This window comes from Zonotrichia albicollis, chromosome 7 (assembly GCF_047830755.1).
Source record: "Zonotrichia albicollis isolate bZonAlb1 chromosome 7, bZonAlb1.hap1, whole genome shotgun sequence".
NCBI classification, from domain to species: Eukaryota; Metazoa; Chordata; class Aves; order Passeriformes; family Passerellidae; genus Zonotrichia; species Zonotrichia albicollis.
Window position 1 is genome coordinate 25962960 of NC_133825.1, and position 19235 is coordinate 25982194.

General features: G+C 39.8%; 1 protein-coding gene across 1 annotated transcript in view; it reads left to right on the plus strand.

Moving 5' to 3' along the window:
• The window catches only part of LOC102073279 (rap1 GTPase-GDP dissociation stimulator 1), a 32497-nt gene that overhangs the window by 10251 nt on the left and 3011 nt on the right, over window positions 1–19235 (plus strand). The window contains exons 2-12 of the mRNA XM_026799517.2: window positions 1411–1521; window positions 2378–2500; window positions 2635–2760; window positions 4334–4462; window positions 5593–5718; window positions 6450–6593; window positions 10619–10753; window positions 13203–13328; window positions 16362–16501; window positions 17383–17509; window positions 18510–18638. Of these exons, the coding sequence (XP_026655318.2) occupies window positions 1411–1521; window positions 2378–2500; window positions 2635–2760; window positions 4334–4462; window positions 5593–5718; window positions 6450–6593; window positions 10619–10753; window positions 13203–13328; window positions 16362–16501; window positions 17383–17509; window positions 18510–18638 (1416 nt within the window). The remainder of the gene's footprint in view (window positions 1–1410; window positions 1522–2377; window positions 2501–2634; window positions 2761–4333; window positions 4463–5592; window positions 5719–6449; window positions 6594–10618; window positions 10754–13202; window positions 13329–16361; window positions 16502–17382; window positions 17510–18509; window positions 18639–19235) is intronic.

A 19235-nucleotide genomic window follows, 5' to 3' on the forward strand; every position in this document is an offset into this window, starting at 1 on the left:
TTGTAAAGCAGAAATGCTACTTTACTACAGTTTTGGTAACATTCTACATTATATCCTAAATATTAACTGCTTAAGACATCAGATTTCCAGAAATATTTCTTACATTAATTGCAGCCACTTTAGGTCTTTTTGTTTTAGAAAGCAGATGGAGGAATCTTCATATTAAAAGGACAGAAAATTCCTAACAAAACAATAAAATAAATGGTAACCAACTATCAGAACTGGATGCTATACTACAGAGCTTATAAGAGATTAAAAGAAGATTCATTACATCACTAACTGTGACATGCAGAGCAGCACTGAGATCAACAACAGCATTAATGAAGATGGAAGCAGTAAGAGTGGGATGAGTTTACAAAAACACTTCCAAGGAATGTGGGAAATTAAAACACAGAAGTCTGATCTCTGCACAGGTAAATTGTAGGATTATAGTAAAGCACAGAGATGCTAAACACAGACATGATGAAAAAGGATATTCTCTCTGACTTTCATGGAGGTGAACCTCCACAACCTGTTTCAACCTGTCTCTGAATACATTTTTAAGGAGCCAGTAAGAAGGTCAATAAAGGAGAAACTGTTAATGCATTTAAATTTCTACAAACCTTTCAATAACCTTTATCTAAGTTATCTTGGGATATGAGAGATGATTATCTGATGAAGTCTGAAGAGCTGAATAAAGGCTGCTTTTACAAGAGAAAGGCAAAATTATTAGAGGTTACCTTTGCTGGAAACTGTGAAATTCAATATATGCATAAATGACCTAGAAATAGCAGATTTTCTGTAAATACTAAGCATATTGACAGAGGAATTACAAAGGAGGACTACAATCAAAATCCATCTGATTATGACAGACATGGAAGAGCTAATAGTGAAGGATAATTCCTTTCTCTTACGACAGCAACTCAAAGGCCACGAACTTTGACCTTTTTGGTAAATATTTTTTAAAAAAGGGAAGTATCTTCCTCTTGCAACAGTGAAACTGTGTGATGTGGAGATAAAAATTATGATTTATATAGGTAAAAAAAATCCAAATAGAAGTTGATCCACATGTATTAGATATATATTGGTGTAAACACCAGGTATGTTTCTAACGGCCAGAGTTGCCAGAAACAAAGGGAGAAGTACTTTATCCCATCTGTTTCTTGCATCCTCTCAGTGGCCTGCTACTGCCACAGTTATTGTACATTAATTTCTGTTTCCAGATAGAATTTATTCCTGCACAAGAGCTGTGTGCTGTCTGAGGAGTGACCCCACCTTTGAACTCATGCTCTTGGAATAAATGAGCATACTTAGACCTTGACCCCTCAGGAAATTTTTTATATTAAGACATTAGCACTGAAAAGAACTACCACAAGGAACTCAGTATTTTCCATGCTGGCTCACCAAAGTTTTCTATCCCATTCTGTTTAGAAACCCTGAATAAGCACCTGGAATACCTTGGGCTTTGTGGAGATGACACAGAAGCTGAAGATCAGATCCTTGAAAGTTTGAATGGGATTCTCGTGGCTATTACTGAAGATAGTTAAGTATCACTCTGGATCACAAATTAACCATTTGCACAATTCAAAAGAATTCATGGCAGGTTTTGTTTATTGTGATAATCTCTATTTGAAGAAGTGATTCCTGCTGGAACTAGAGCTGTCCTCAGGCTGTGTTGCTTTCTTTTCTCTCTGTATAAAACTCACAAAATGACTTGTGACCAGAAAAAGTTTCTGGTCACTAAAATACCAAAAGCTCCAGAGAAATTCCAGGTTTAATATTCTATTTATTACAAACTCTTAGGATTAATTTAGGGTGACTCTATCAGGTCTGGCATTTTAAAAGTAGTTTCTAGTCTATTTATACAAGAGTCCCTAAAGCCTTTGCACACTCTCCTAAAATGACATAAACCTGCATTTATTTGAGTCTCCTGGCAGATGGTGATTTACTATCTTCAGGCCAGCTGGCCATATTTTGGATGAAAAAAGGCTGAGGGAATTGTCTGTTCTAATTGCTAGTCTAATAAAAGATATTGTGCCTATCTACAGAATTAATTGCTAGGCCATGCCTCAGGAATAGCATCTTAATCCCTGACTTCCCATGCCTTACGCAGGCATCCTTTTATAGTCAGAGAAGATGAAACTGTTTTCTTCTCTGCCTGGCCACCCCCTGCTTCAATTCAGCATGAAGCAGAGTAATCAGCTGGAACCACACTTTGCTGCAATTCAAGCAGATGACTGTGCCCATACATTCAGACTCAGACAGCCTTTAAGGACCTTGTTAAATTGGAAGCTTGGATCCCACAGATAGCTACTCAGAACTCTAGGAAACAAAGGAACATGTGAATAAAACAGCTGCAAACCTACTGCAGGTACTGCTAACCCTCTTATCACTGCAGAGCAGAGGTCCTTCCACCTACTCAGAGGGAGTGGGATCTTCCCAACTTTGGCAAAAATCCTGAAGGGCAATCCACGATGTGCAGTGAAAGCAGCCCACGTGCTCTCAGAGATAGCCAAAAATGGTAAGTCATGCTCAAATATTACTGCAAGGCATCTTACAGCACATTAGCTTCCTCTTTTCACTCTTTAACTTTGTTTCACAGCTACCAGCTGTTGCTATTGCAATTGTTTCATTCCCTCTCTCTTATCTACACAGAGGAAATGAAGATACCATGTATTGAAGCAGATTTGGTTCTAGCACTGATACCTTTGCTGGAGAGCACCGACCAAGAGATGCTGCTGCACGCTGGGAGGGCCATTGGCCGCATCTGTTATGATAACCGTAGGTATCCTCTGAAGGGAGCCTGCTCTTCCCTGCCTCCAAGGCATCATTTTACAAGGCATTGCAACCTGGAACTCATAATAACTTCATCAGACCTGAGCACATCATGCACCTCAGCCTCCAGTTAGGCATGCCATTCACAGAGCTCACAGACACCTGGCTGAATGCACCCCAAGCACTGCCTGAACTCTGGGATTCCCCCCTACAATTTTGACTTCAAGTGGCACATCTCTGTTAGAACTGCTTTGAAATCACAATAGGAGCAGAGCCTCGCACATATGTTCACCAATTTTGCACAGTTGCCTTGGGTCCAAATCCTGAATGGCTTGAACTTCTTCCAAAGTAATAAGAACATCTATAAAGCAAAGCACTTGTTTAAAAAGTATTTTTTATCTCTTTTTTCCTAACACACTGAGATATTCATCTATGCAAGCAATAGTCTTCTGTGAGAACCACTGCTTGCATGCAGAAGATCTTTGTGCTCCAAATTCCCTGGATACCAGCATGCTAGCTGGGCTCAAAAGTTCAACAAATTTCATTTACTTGCCCAAAACATTTTAAGTTTTTTTTATCTTTATGTCCCAGACTGCCCAAAATATTTACTGTACTGAAAGTAATATGGAAATTTTCACCCAGTATCTCATCCCCATTACTCTCTCCCTTCAACCTATCTTCTCTAATCCTTCTGGTGTGGATTTCCACAACTTCACTTAGAAATTTGTGGGTTTGCCTGCTTCAGTATTCATATGGAATCCAAACATATTAGGTACCTGGAATAGATTCCACTAAGCTCCCTGCAAGTTGCATGTATTTGTCAGGGAACGACACAATAGTTTAAAAGAGCTGTTCCCTAAAATTCCGTTCCCAGCTCATGTAACTCCTGTGCACAGCACTGCTGCAGCATATGGCCATGCTGCACATCTGCTTCCCTTCTGGCAGAGCACAGGCCCAGCACAGATTTGCCAAGATGATTGTGACATGCTTTAATAAATCCTATTACTAACACTGCAATAAATGCACCAAAGAGAAGAAAAATTAACTTCACCAATTCCTTATTTGAATTCAAATTGCCTGTGCTGCAATAGCACCAGAGCCTTCCTGGTGTCTGCCATGCACTCTGTCACCCAAGCAGCAGCCCATCTCTCAGCAAGACACTGCTGCAAAACCAGTGCCATTGTGCTGTTAAGCAACCATCACTGTCCAACTTTGCATCTTACACTTCTTGGCACCCTCAAAATCATTTCAGGTATTAACCTTTCATTAATTACAAAACAAGCCACAAACAGAAAGGAAACAATTATCAAGGTTTTCCTCAGCAAGCACAAGTGGATGGAGATAGTGGCTTGATACCTTAAGTCAAATTCAAACCAGGAGGTTTAGCAAAAATCTGTCCCAAACTTGCATTTCCTCCACACTCATATCAGCCTGGAGGCACCACCAAAAGCTTTACAAATTCTAACAGTGTGAGAAAGAACCAGAGTACCTTGGTGCTAAGCATCTCAGTTGGACCCTTTCCACTGATTTCATCAGTTCCTGATTTAACCACCTCTAACACCTTTGCTTCACTGACCAGGCAGCCTTCAGGAAGAGCTGGTCAAGGTTGGAGTAATCCCATCACTGGTCCGAATATTAACTGATTATGCAGAGAGTGAACCCCTTGTCCACGTTGCTCTATTGGCCTTGTACAATCTGGCAGACCTTGGTAAGTAAGGTATTCTTTAAAGGATTTTTAGGTTTCTGCATGTTAGAGCAAAATATCTCCACACTGTCACTGCCATTTCATGCCCACAGCTTTGTGGGCTTTGTTTGTTTTCTCCTTTGTTTTCGGGGTGGGGGAGGGCTGGTGTTTGGGCTTTGTTTTTAAAACATTACTGATATCTAATGAGAAACTGGCCACAGTATCTGGATTGGAGAAATAACTACTCTTTTATGGAGTCCTAGCAATTACTTATATTACATTAAAACAATTAAGTTTAACAGCCAGCTTTTGACTCCAAATGAAGAGATGGCATAACTTCACATGATAAATTGTCAGTTTCAATTACTTTAGATTTGGGACATTAAAAGCTTGTTTATTAAAATTTAATTTCTATTTAATAATTAAGTTTCTATACCTTACTAAAACAGCTTCCATTTTCATTTACACAATTTTGGAAGCAAGAGCATCTCCCGTAATTTAAAATATATTTGCCCTATTTTACCCAAGTTGTGAGTAGTAATGGAAGAAAAAGACCAAGTACAAAGTTATTACCACTCTCTATATATGGTCAGGCTAAAATTTCATCTACTTCTTCCAGCATTTAGGGGGGATATGCAGGGAAGGGGACATGATATCACACTGTCACATTATTCTCTAAGGAGGTCTGTCCTTGTTATACCTGTTATATCATTTAATACCATATTCACTTGAAATGTATTCTATGTCAAACAGTGGCAAGCTTTCCTAACATACATTTTGCAGATATTTAGGATGCCAGCAAGGCTAGAATCACCTAATCAAGGCAAAAAATATACTGCTACAGCACACTGACATGTGCCAATTGTTCTATTAAATAATCATACTACAGATGGACTTGTAGGAGTCAGTGAAATTTAGCCAGGATTAATTTGACACCTGTGAGGTCTACAGAAATTACAGAGAAAGAGTTAAAAAACTTGTGGGGGAGAAGGGGTAGAGTTCTGCTGTCTCAGTGCTGTCCAAAGAAACAGAAGAGTCTACAAGAACAGGAAAAGCCTTCAAAGACAGTGTCTAATCATTTCAGATTGTAGGGAGATATCTTTAAACATTTAATCAAATAAAAATTCAAAATCCTGACTTTATCACATACACAGATTCAGCCAAGGAAGCTCTAAGCATGACAAAAGTTGCTGAACAACTGGTGAAGCAGCTGAGGAGAGCAGAGAGCCATGAGAGGTTAGAAATTGTCTTTGAAGTCCTGCAAGCACTTGCAGAAAATGGTAAGGCTCCTTTTGGTCTGGGTGGAACAGGGGACGACTGGGTATTGTACTGTTTTAAGCTCTGGGTCCCAAGTTTGCCATGGGATCCTGCTAACACAACCAGCAACCCTTTCAGGAGAAATAAGCCCCAAGAACATGTGAGATCCTGGCCCAAACAACATGTGAGAAAACAAAGGAAACAAGGAGAGAGCACCATTCCACTGCATTTCAGTACATCCAGAAGACACTAGATTCAGACTTACTCTCCATGGTGGCTAAGAGGAAAGCAGCAACACAGATGTTATTTTATTTTTTTTATTTTAAAGATCAGAACAACTGGGTACCAGTCTGATCCCTGTTTGGGCCACTTACTTAATTGTTGGACTTGCTACTCCTTGTGGATCCCTTCCAGCTCAGAATATTCTGTGACTCTGTGAAGATGGATAAGCTAAGCAGCAATGTAACAAGCACTGACACTGCTCCACTAAAAATGTCTAGATATCTGGCACAGATTTTAAAAACATGAAAGCTCATGACTGGCAACACAAGACATGTCAAAGACCAATGCAGAAAGCTTTGCTCATTCTGCCTTGTGTCATCCTAACTCCAGAAAGCTGTTACAAACAAAACCAAAACAGTGACTTGCACCTGAAAAACAACTGGCTGAAGTTAAAAGCTTCAGCTTTCTAGTTTGAAATGCCTCCACAAAGAGTCAAAAAGCTGTTAATGTGCTTTTACTGTGATCTCTACAGATGCTCTGAAAGTGCAGTTGGTGGATGCAGGTGTGCCAGAGGTGCTGTCTGAGATCCTGCTGAGGCTCCAAGGCAGTTCCCAGGCTGAAGATACATGCATTGTGAAGGCTGCATCAGATCTCATTGTCTCTCTGCTCCTTGGAGGTAAAAAGGGGAATATTACAGGCCAGGAACAAAGAATCAACATCCAAAAGTCCCTTTAGCAGAAGAGTTTCTATTTCTGTTGATTTCTTTTACTTAAACAGAGACCTATTCACAATCTCTTATCATCCTTGCAGGAATTCTTCTCAGGCATGACACTTTTCATTTCTACAGCCTATAGCTTGTGCCTAGCAGCAACTTAGTTTATATTACTGCTATGCTACATTTTGGGCAATATGGATTAAAAAATAAAACATCAAGAACTGGCCACTTAGACTGCATGCCACCATTCTCAACCCCAAAGCAATCAACAACATGAAGGTCTTCAATTATTCACTTTAACAACAAACTAAGTCATCACTGACTGATAGAACAGTTCAGTTGGGGGTTAATTATAATCAGATATGAGATGTTCTCTATTTCTCGTAACACAAACAAGTACATACAGCAGGTTTTTACTAAGGGCTATGGCATCATCTCTTAGAACACAGATACTTGCACTACATCTAGACACTTGCAGGTACCAAGGGCAAGGCTTATTGCTAATTTTAGAAAAGAAACTATAAGGCAGGTTATTCTCTACCTTTCAAAGATAGAAAGCTACTGTTTGTGAGTGCAGGGAAACCCAACACTATCAGATTTCACTACTCTCTGGCTCTGAAATAGTTACTTTCTGTTCTGCAGACTAGACTTGCATACTTAAAAGTTACAGGTGCTACTGATACTATAATAATGTGGGGGGCATAATTGTAAAGAAAGGGGTGATCAAGTATATGCAAGCCTTTGCAATTTGTTTTTTTCCGAGCAACACTGTATTAGAAAGGAGACTCTGGAAATAATGGCAAATATATTTGATAGAAATAAAAAAATACAAAAAAAAAACCCAACACCACACCAAAAAAAAACCCCTACCAAACATCCACAAAAACACAAGAAAAACCTCCAAACAAACAAAAAGCCCAAACAAAAAAATACACAGAGTTACTGCTGTTTTATGTTTTAAATCACTTTAAGAAAGGGAGGGTTACTCAGACATTGAGATGGGAAGAAATCTCAAGATAAGCCATTTTATCTTTCAATTCCTATTATAGAAAGCAATGAGCCTTTATACTCTGCAGAGAGAAAGAGATATTCTTCTGAGCAGACCCCTGGAAAGCATGCTGTGCTCAATCAGTCAGCAAAAGTTGCCCCTCCCACACTTCCTGTCCTATCTCACTGATAGCGACTGTACTGGCTTCAAACTCAATTAACAAAATTGCTCAACTTTCTGCATTAATAGGTGCTTAATTATTAGAAAAAACTCCCTCACATCTGAATGTTGGGGTTTGGTTTGGTTGGTTTTTTTTAAAGCAAACTGTCATCCACACATCTCTTCACCTCCACCTCACAACCTTTGTAGAGTCCCTTCCTTCCTTGCCTCATACCTTGCTCTGAATCAGCCATTGTGCATCAGGGCTCTCCAAAGGCCACAGAAGTGCCCCCAGTGCCTTGAACTGGCTATTTCAATTTACTCAGCTCAATGGCTTGCTTTGTCACTCACTCTTCTCCCCCCATCTTCCCCACAACAGCATGAGATGTTTCATGTGGAAGAAGTGAATAATCCCTCTCATGCCTCAGTGTGTGCCACTGATGTATGCACAGCTTTTAATCTGAGAGCAAAAAAATCCTATGGAAATCTGTTCTCAGCATCAAATGACTTCCAGGCAGTGAAAAGATGACAGACAGCTTTTGCAGCTATGAAAGTGACTGTTCCTATCAGACTTTAACTATGAGCCATTAAATTGAATGTTCTGCTGCTATCCAAGCAAAAACTCCATAGGAGAGAAAAGCAATTTGGAGCTCTGTGACAATCAAAGCAAGGCAACCACTAATGGGCTCTGCCTATTTGCACTTTACTACATGAGAGGAAAAAAATAAAATGTTCTGACATTCTTCAGTTTGAGAGGTGGGGGGAGGAGAGAAATTAACTTCAATTAAGGTTAGTGTATATGAAGATCAAAATATTTTCCCTGTAGAATTTTATCAGACCAAATGAGGTGACCTATTTCTATGAAACCCATTTTTAAAGAGGACTGGGCAATTTTCCTCATATACTCTGATCTCCAAAGATTAGGACTAGGCAAGAGAACACTTGAATGACAAGCAAAACCATCAGAATATATGCATAAAAAGGTATCAAAAGATTTCTGTGTGAGTAGAATCCTAACTATTTCACAGATTGACAGTTCCCTCATGAAAATATCCAACTCCATTTTACAAGCATTTGATAAATTCTGATCTAACATATGTAAGAATACAGAGGAAAAACAGGCTACTAAGTGAAATATTGAGATTAAAAGAATCATAGGCACTAATTCAAAAGACAACAGAAGTGTTTATGACTTTGAGGTGGAAATAACATCCAAACCAGCAGAAATGTTAAAATTACTAAGGCCCTTTTTACATGCTATACATACAAAAATTAAAAGTTTGTACACCTCAGTCTGTAAATTCAGTTAGAACCATGAGATGTACTGTTGCATACAAGAAGAGAAATTACAAAAGAAAGGCTTTATAAAATCAGGCCTTGCACTGCTGAATTATCAGCTAAGCCCCTAAGTTCCCATAAGAAAGAATCAGAGGAATGAGAAGCTGTTAGCAAAACTAACTATTCTGGTAAGAGAACCGTTTGCACCTGCAAAAAACAAAGAGTCTGTCCCGTGAGAATCTACAAAAAATATGTAAACACCTGGGTAAAGAGAGAGTCTTATACATACACACACAGGCATTTTCTAACTAATTAATTGAGGGGAAAGAAAGTCATGAACCAATTAGAGTTATACATGAGCTCTTGAAAACTGTACCAAAACGAGCTGTAACATTTGGCTTTTCTGCATGAAGAAACTGAGTCCCATCTGCTTATTCCTGCAGCAAAGTACTAGAGCTACTTTTGGCCAGACCATGTATTTGCATGAGGCATGTACAGTTCCATGGATAACGCTTTATTCCAGGTGAATGTCTTTCTATTTAGTGTTCACACTGTTTTGCCATTTTTAACAAACAGCTTTCACAAGGTAAAAGCACACAATAAGGAGATGTTCACATATGTCAGGTATATACTTCTCTTGAGGCATAAACTGCATAAAGCAAAATACAAAAAGTTATTTTCCAAATGCCATGTTCAAAAAACTTCCTTCAGAAAGGAGGTCATCTGTAGCACAGAGGGCTTCCTTTTGCTCTTTGGCAGAACTTTCTCATTTCCTAACAAGGTGAGTTAAGCAGCTTCTGAAAACAAAGCTGCCACCTGTACAGAGCAAGTTCTCAGACAGGAGGAGAGATCCAGACATGCACTGACAAAATACTGCAGAGCATTGCTGGGCAAAAGTGGTAGTTTTTTTGGAATGTACAAATCTGTTCTTTCACTGGGATTTAATAAACCAGATCTCTCCAGGTCAACTCATTTTCCGAGCTTCATGTGAATGTAACACAAATAGATTTCTCATTTCAGAAAATGGGTTTCTCAAAAGAGGCAAGAAAAATCTAGCTCTAATTCTTTCAAGGAATCATTAATGACAATTTATTTCATGGAAAACAAAATAACAGCAGTACAGAACTAGTAATCAGATTTACCATTGGTGGGTAAGATCCCTGGTTTCACAATAGTGCCTTAAATCAGTAGAACAGCAAAATTAAAAGAGCATTAAAACTGTCCTGGTGAGAAATGGAAAATGCCACTGGTATTCTACTACATGTATAATGGGAAATGCAGCAGCACTGAGGGAAAGAAAGGGACTGGGGAACCTATGGTTTTGAATTTGACAGTGATTGTCCCTTAACAGCTCTCCACTGGAGTGTGTCTCAGCATCAGCTTACAGGTAGCTGATGTTCACTTCTCTATAAAGAGCTGAAGGTTGCAAAAAACAATGCAAAAGCCATAGTCTTGATCATAGCAAGACATGACAATAGTCAAGGTAGAGACTCCCTGAATTCTGCATTTGCATGACTGTGTTTCTTACCTCTCTCACCTGCTTGGTTCTGCCTCTCTCCAGATGGGAACTGCCTGCGTCTGTTCCAGCTGGGGGTGATCCACCAGCTGCTGGACCTGCTGGAGAAACACGTGCGGAGCGGGGACGCCTCTGTCCAACAGGCTGCACTCAGCGCCCTGCAGAGCCTCGCTGTTCCAGGTGCACAGCTGACACCCTGACTCACCCACTGCCATCCTCTGCACACACAGGGCATCCCTGGTGCACAGCTGACACCCTGACTCACCCCACTGCCATCCTCTGCACACACAGGGCATCCCTGCAGCCCTGGCCCATCACCAGGGCCAGTCCCTTGCGGTTTGAGGGGCAACTGACCTTCCCCCCTCCCCTGCAGAAACATATATTGGAATAATTCACCAGGAATTCCTTGCCACAGAAACATTTTATGAAAAATACTTTCCTTAGGATTTTTCCTCCAGACAAGCTGAGAGGCCACAGGAACAAAATGTAAACAATGACTATTTGCTGCAGTGGAATGCAACAGGTGGATCTGTGATTGGTCTCATGGGGTTGTTTCTAATTAATGGCCAATCACAGACCAGTTGGCCCAGACTTTGTGAGAGTCACAAGCTTTTGTTATCATTCCATTCCACTTCTATTCTTTGCAAGTCTTCTGATTAAATCCTTTCTTCTATTCTTTTAGTATAGTTTTAACATAATATATATGTCATAAAATAATAAACCAGCCTTCTGAAACATGGAGTCAGATCCTCACCTTTTCGCTCTTCCTGGGACTCTTGTGAACACCACCACAATTCCTCATCTACATAAAGAGTTTAAATATTATAAAGTGTAATCTCATTACCTGCTGCTGAAGTAGATTCATTTGTTTCATATTAATAGCACATAGCAGCTCAAGGAAAAAAAAAATCAGAACAGGAGTCACAGCCTAAAGCACAGAGAATGGGGTGGAGACACCTGGCAGGGATGTCTAAGTTTCTCTTCTATAAAGCTAATATTCATATTATAGAGAACTAGTAAATCTTAATGTTCTTTGAAGTTGGATTTTAAAAGGCTCAACTCAATTGTAAAATACCAGTATATAGTGGATTTTTTCACCCCCAATGAATGGGAGAGAATGATGCATCTGACTACATCTTATCAGAAGGCTAATTAATTACTTTATTATACTATATTATTCTATACTATATTACATCTAAACTGAATCTGCCAAGCACTCAACTGCACAGCATCCATTGACTGTCAGCCAACCGTCTCGACATACACACACACATACTTGGCCCTGATAAACCAAGGAAACAAAACAACACCACTTTGGGTAAACAATCTCCATATTGCATTCTACTTTTGCACAAACAGGGGCACAGCAAATGAGATAAGCAGTGCTTTTCCTTTCCCTGAGGTTCAGAGAATGTGAATCTCAGAAATATTCTTGGGAAGATTGCCTTGCTTTTCTCTGTGAGGAGAAATGTGGCTCCACCAACATACAGCATTTTGATTCTCTCTTCTGTTCAAGTTATAACAAACCATTTTAGATGTTTCCAAGTGTGTGGACACTTAAAATGCTCTCCCTACAGTACACTTTTCATCATCAATTCATAAAAGTATCTGCAATTTATCTGTAATATCTGCTAGGTATTCTTTAACAAAAACTCTTCTAGAAACACAAACTCTATCACTTTCAACAATATAATCTGCTACCTGAAAAAAAAAAAAACAAAAGACATTGAGTGCAAATCCATAAACATGAATTAAATATGGGTGAACACTTGGAAATAGACATAGAAAACTCTTCAATTCAAGCACTGATCTTAAAAGATAACAGATGCTTATAAAAGATTAAAAAGTCATTATGATCTAGTAAAAAGAGTCAGTCTGTGCCACTGAAGAACAAGAACATTAAGAGCAAGTTACTTAATAGGCTGTGCTTTCCAATTTGCCCAATAAAAGGATGAGGGATACAACAGTTAATCCCCTCATTTCACTGTCCAATCTTCCTCACCACTCCCCCAAAAATACATGCAGAAGATAGAAAAAAAATTGCTCTGAAGGAAGCAGCTTTTGGTGGCACAGTTAAGCGGTATTAAGACTCCTTGCAGACAAGCTTCTGATTATTACAAGGGATTTACTGCACCAAGCCCTGTAGCAAAGACGCAAAAATGAGAGGAAAGCACAAAAACAAAGGCATGAACAACAGGGCATCAGTGAGCTCAAATACAAAAAGAAAATTTGCCAAGAAATGGAATGTGGCTGAGTAAATCACTTCTGCCCCCCAGTTCACTTAAAGTGAGCTAGCACAGAAGAGGCTTCCTCCACCAACTGCCAAGTGGGTGGATAATCTATTACAACTAGAGAAACAACAATGCTGTGCTTTACATACTTTGTTCTGGGCAGGGCTAAGACCAAAAGCAACCAAAACTACCCAAGAGCAGTTCCTATGAAAGCTTTAGCCCAAAAGAGAAGTCCAAGTAATCAGGTAGCCCTGACTTAATTTCTGAGCTCACTAACAAGTTGGACTTTTCACCAGAATCCTAACACAGCACACAGTTCAGAACAGTTGTCATCTCTACATTTTCAGATGTTTGTGCCATCACTGAGCCTCACTCAACCCCTCTCTCCCATTTTGTAGTTGTCAGCAAGGTTCAGATGCTGGAGGAAGGCGTTGCCGAGCGGATCGAGGCACTGCTGAGGTCAGAGAGCCCTCCTGTGCAGTTCAAACTCCTGGGGACACTACGCACACTAGCAGATGGCCAAGGTAGGCACTGCCAGTGCTCACTGACATCAGCCCTGAGCTCCCTCCTCCCTGCCCTGCCCAACAGGCTGTGCTAGACTGCAGCCTGAGTGTCCTGCTAACCCAGTTCACTCCATCTGGAGAGCTTCCAGCAGAGATTATTGCCAGAGGCTGCACGCTTTCCCAGTCAGCCTCAGAGTGGTTGAGAAATAAACCACATGGAACAAATCTGCAGCAGTCAGTGAGAACAGGCAAAGGCCTAAAAAGAAGATATTTTTCACCAGAGATAGAGCAGCAAGGCATGAGTCTGATGAAAAAAAACCAGGTTTTAATGTCAAATCACAGGACAGCAAATCAATGAAGAACTAGAGAACACAAAAGGAATAAAGGGAGCTGGGGTGAAATAAGGCAGAAGAAATTAATTTCTACCAGTCTTTCTATACATGTTGCCAGCTTTATCTTGCTCATGTGGCTCAAATGTTGAATTTATTTTCATGTTAATGTATTAGATTATCTACTTGTACTTCACTCAGTTTAACACAGAGGGGGATATGCAAAAGCAACAATAATCTTCTGTGCACATCATTGTGCATATTTCTCAAAATGCAATGTTGGAATTACATTAAGATATACTTCAATATCTTAATTAATCCTTAGGCTTACTTAGCTCTTACCAGACAGTGACACAAAACAAGTGTGCAGTTTGGTATGGTCTTTCCCATTGCCAGAGCAGCTGCTCTAGAGCACTAATCAGTACTGATTCCTTGATATGCAGGAATAACATAAGTTAAAACTGGAATAGTTAGAATAGACCATTTTGTGATGGGAAGTGATAACTGACATAGGACAACTACAGACATACTTCATTAGTTACATGGAAGAGGATAAAACCTCACTCTGCTACATTCCATGCTGCACTCCATTGCACTACTGCAGACACCACTTAATACGAGAATTATTTGCATAATTTATCAAATTAACATGAATGATAGAAAATTTCGATTTAGTCCTTCTATTAATCTGCACCACTTCCAGTCCAGTGAAAAGCTGCTCTCACTTACATTTCACTGTGGTAGGAAATGAACATTGCAAGACATAGAAACCTAGCATCTTCTTGTTCTGAGGCTTTGAAGAAGTCATTGTAAGGTCATTTCTCCAAAGTTATATCTCAATTGTGAGAAGGCGTTTAACATTTAAAATTGAGACATCACAGTAACATAGATCTAAATTATCAAACACTAAATTATCTTTTAAAATTTTATTTACCAGCCCTAATACAAAGTCAGAATTTGGCACAAGGTACAACTTCTGAATCTGAAACAAATTAATTATCAAAATGCAAAGTAGAATAAAATATGAAGGAGATTCAATGTTTATCCATTCCCACCTATGAACATACAATTCTCCCACTTTTAATTACCTTCTATTCTGTTTACCCAGGAGCTAACATTGCCTTTAATTAACTCAGCCTGAAATTCTTATGAACACATATCTACTAAGAAGTCCACGCTAAATTAGTTAATTGCCTTGTCTAGGATAAATTCATTACTCTGACTATCAGCAGGCATGCTGAGGCTTACAGACTAGAAGAGGCAGGTTTCTTCCTAACCACAGAAAACTGCAGGCAGATCTGTCAGCTTCATTACTCTAAAGAGATGTTAACTCCTGCTTCTTCCACCATTCAGCTTCAGAGGAGCAGAATAATTTGTGCACTTCAGTAGCCAAAGGACTTTCAGCACAACTGAAAGTTCAACCTTATAAAATGACAAATTTGAATAAATTGTAAGTTAAAAGGTCTTCCTGTTAAGAGTAACTAACTGGAGTTTATCTCAAAGAGCTCTACTGCCTGTCAAACTGAGTAAAGAACCTGCCTCTGCCACAAATCTCCTAAACTGGTTCCATCCTCCAGCCTCTTACTTCACCTTCTTGTACTAAGCTGGATTACTGTGATCTCTGCAGACAAACAAGGAACATCTGACTAGAAACAAGAGTCTTGTGTTACAGGAGACAACATGCAGGTGGCTCTGCAATGCCCAGTCACTCTTGTCTCAAAGCCAAGTATGCCAGCTAGGCTACCAGCTCCCAGATTCCTTGTGGCATTTTGAAATATGGATTGTTCCTTAGTGTACTAGACAAATTAAAAAGCAAGTGTGTGTACTTCCCCATCTCCCTCCCCCTAAACAGAGCATGGGCTGACTTACAGCTTCTGGAAAATATCTAGAGCCATCATGGGTTTACTGACACTGACCTTCTGGTGCATGCTCCATCTGATTCTTCCAGCCTGTCTCAAAAGAAATGCAGTGCATAGAGAAAGGGACAGGTAAAGGAACAGGAGCAGGGTCATGCCTCTATCAAACCTATCCCTTCTGTTTCAGATGTTCAGATAATTAGAGTTCCACTTCCTAGGACAAGTTATCTAGTGAGGTTTTTTCAAATGTCAACCACAGACAGTAGTATTTCTAGCAAGTCTTGAGATAGGGTTCCTGAAATGCAGGGGAATGCAAATTAAAAGGCTCCTCCACAGTAAGGGGAATTTCTGATAATGCCTTATACATGGTTCAACGCACATTCTTAAGACTCAGGTCATCCAATTACTGACATGCTGCCATTCTGTATTAAGCCTTGGCTTCCCACACTACCAACAGTAATGAATTATCACCGAAACAGCAAGAACAGGCTCCTTAGAGCCCACACTTAGATTTGTGCAGGGCTCAAAGTGCAAGTGCCAAAAGCCAAGTGGGAAAGGAATGGGCCTCCTGAAGTATCAAAACAGAGTATTTGTTTTCAAAGACAGAAAGCTGCTTATTCCAAGTACTACTTAAGCAGCCCCTTTAAAATGATAGATCTATTGACGCAACTTATTTTGTCCTTCCCCTGCATGATTCCTTTGGAAAATATTTCCAAGATCTTTTAAAAGCAGCTCAGTGCTTCAATTAGAGTTCCTGACGGCTGCTGAGCACAGGTCCACCGCCCCAGTTACTCTACACTGGCATTCCTGTGGCAGACAGACTGAGGGCTCTGACTTTGAATGCCTCTTGGTGATGCTCTTCTCCCCAGCGGATGCAGCTGAACTCCTGGGGCAGGACCCGCTGCTGCTCGACCGGCTGGTGCAGTGGTGCAGCGGCAGCGACCACAGCGGCATCTGCGGGGAGGCCAACCGGCTGCTGGCATCCATCCTGCACCACAACAGATCCCAGGTACCAGAACCCTGCTCTGACACGTTTCTACCTCACCCTTCTCAAGTGTTCTTAAAGCTTGTAGACAGAGCTAAGGATTAAACAGCACACGCAGCTCTATAATGAAAAGGTTCACGTGAAGGTTCACAGTGAGAACCTCTCCGTTCTGCCTCAATACCAGTAAGGGGGAGACCTGTGCACTCCATAAGCACAGACACCTCACAGAATAAGCACCATGGTCACTGACTGTCACTTGTCAACACTGACCCTGCTCAGTAAGGCTTGACAAATGGTAATGAGCAGGTAAAGTTGTCTATGGCCATAAATACATGGCAATATTTCAAATTAAAATGGTAAAAGTAACCCAGAGCTGTCCTAAATGTCAGTCCTCAGGAAAATCCAAAGAGCCCATTTATCCACGATGGATGAATCTGGCATGATCTTTACGTGCTGGCATTTTCAAACAGGCTTCTTTTTTGTAAATTGTGCTATTACACACAAGTATCCCAGCCATGCTTTACTATGAGGTAGTGACTAAAAAAGTAGATACTCTCTGCACAGGCTTTGATAAAGCAAAACTAATCCTTGCTAGTTTGATGGCTTGAAATGGAAGAGTGGAATAAGGACAAATTGAAACGAGACAGAATATATATTTATCTTACACATATGCATCTATAGTTAATTCTAAGTATTGATATTCCAGGTATATTAGACCAGCCCTAAGCAGACATGTATGATCAGTGCCAAAAGCAATGTTATCCCTAGTCTTTGAATATTGTCAGTTTGCACTGCAGCAAATAATTTCCCTCTATTCAGAAGCTGAAGGGTGGAATCTCATTTCCCTCTTCATTCTACTCCATTCCTATATTAGATTTCCATCTGTTTTACCTTTGCTTTCACAGGAAGTGGTCAAAGCCATCCAGGCAGCACAAGGAGTGAAGCATCTGGTTTCCATGACAACAAGTGAACAAGATGCCATGCAGAATGAGGCTCTGAATGCCTTGGCAATAGCATCTGCCATTGATTTAGGTATTTTTCCCCTAAAATCTGTGCAAGATCCTTAATTATTAAGAAATACTATCATGCTGTTAATTCTAGGTAACATGTACGAAAAAGCACATTTCTTGTCTAGATTTAGCTCTTCAGCATGAAATAAAGGTTGTCACCATTCAGATCATAAAATCAATAGGCTTTGGGAATGGCCAGAAGGATTTTTTACATTTAGGATAGAGCCAAATTATCATGCTGTGTGGACCGGCACTATTTGAGTAGCAAAACATGATGCTAGAAACCTATAAAAAAAGGGGAAAGTGAAGGTGATAGAGATAAAAAAAGATGATAAAGGCCAAATGAAGGACAAATAATATACTCAAATGGACAATGAAGACTAAGTAGCAGAAATAATCTTCAAACAGACATGAAGAAAGAACAAAGCAGATGCATAAATAAAAAGGCATTGTAGAAGCTTCAAATAAAACAAGGGAAAAAATGGTAAAGATTCAAACTACTTTTCCCAAGCAAATTTTCAGAGTTAGGTACAAATGTTTTCAGGCTTTTCCTGTATAACTTGAAAGTAGGTCTGAATTTATTACAATAAAGAGACACCACAGAAACCTATGTACCTCAAAAGGTAAACTGAAAAGAAAAATAAACTTAAAACTTGCAATTTTCTTTACCAACACAAGACTGAAGAGCCCATTTTAGTGCTTGTCTACCATTAAAACTCTCAAACTCATTTAGGCAACCTTTCTAGCACTGAACATTGCAGGTTTTAATTTACTGCAAGGTTAATTATATACAGTCAACAGTGGACTGTTCCTGTCTTGAAGAACAAGGCCAGTAAAGAAATTCTGTACAGAAAAGAGCACAGAAATTCTTCAGTGCAGAAGAGAGATGCTCAAGACATTCCTGTATAGCCAGTTTGAAATGAAGCCAGTGCAGAACTTTCTTTAAAAAAAGAAACATATTCACTTTACAGTTTCTTTTCAGATAACAGCTCAGGGTTACCATTTCTTTGTTTATTTTTCAGATACTCTTGAAGAATCTTTTAAAGAATCACAGCTAGTTCAGAGCTTACACAAACTTCTACGAGATGACAACACAAGTCCTGAGGTGAAATACAATTCAATGGGCCTTTTGTGCAGACTTCTTAATTCAGGTAACCTCATTTTACGTTGTCTGTGACAGAAGGATTACTATTTGTGAAGAAGACAAGTGGGTTTTGTTACCAAAATATGCTGCCTGCAATGCTCTAGTGAATGAGAAAAGGATATTAGAGGTTCATTCTGTATTGATCACCAAAAATCAGTAGTCAAGTGTGAAAAGCTGATTAAACCATTAGTTGAATAAAATAAAAAAGAGAGGAAGGCTTCATTCCTCTCAGTGGCATAACCAGGTCTCAAAATAGCAAACTAGTCCTGGAGTAAAAGCATCTTTGTCCAACTTCATCATGCACAAATACCAGGCACTCCCAGAGCATTTGTGTCCAAAGAAAGAGTCTGTACCACGCTCATAGGCAGGCAGACATTTGCTCTGCCTGTGCTGTGAGCAAACCAGAAGCTGAGATAAAGCAGCCATTTTGGCAATGCTGCCTTCACACAGAGACTTTGAGTAAAGCATCTGAAGGGAACCATTTCAGTTTCACTCCATGGTCATGGAAAACTTCAAATGCTTCCAGCCGGATGGGACTATCCCAGATGTGTAGCACTAAATGAAAACAAATCACCTTGAAACTAGGAGTCCAAAAATCTTGTGG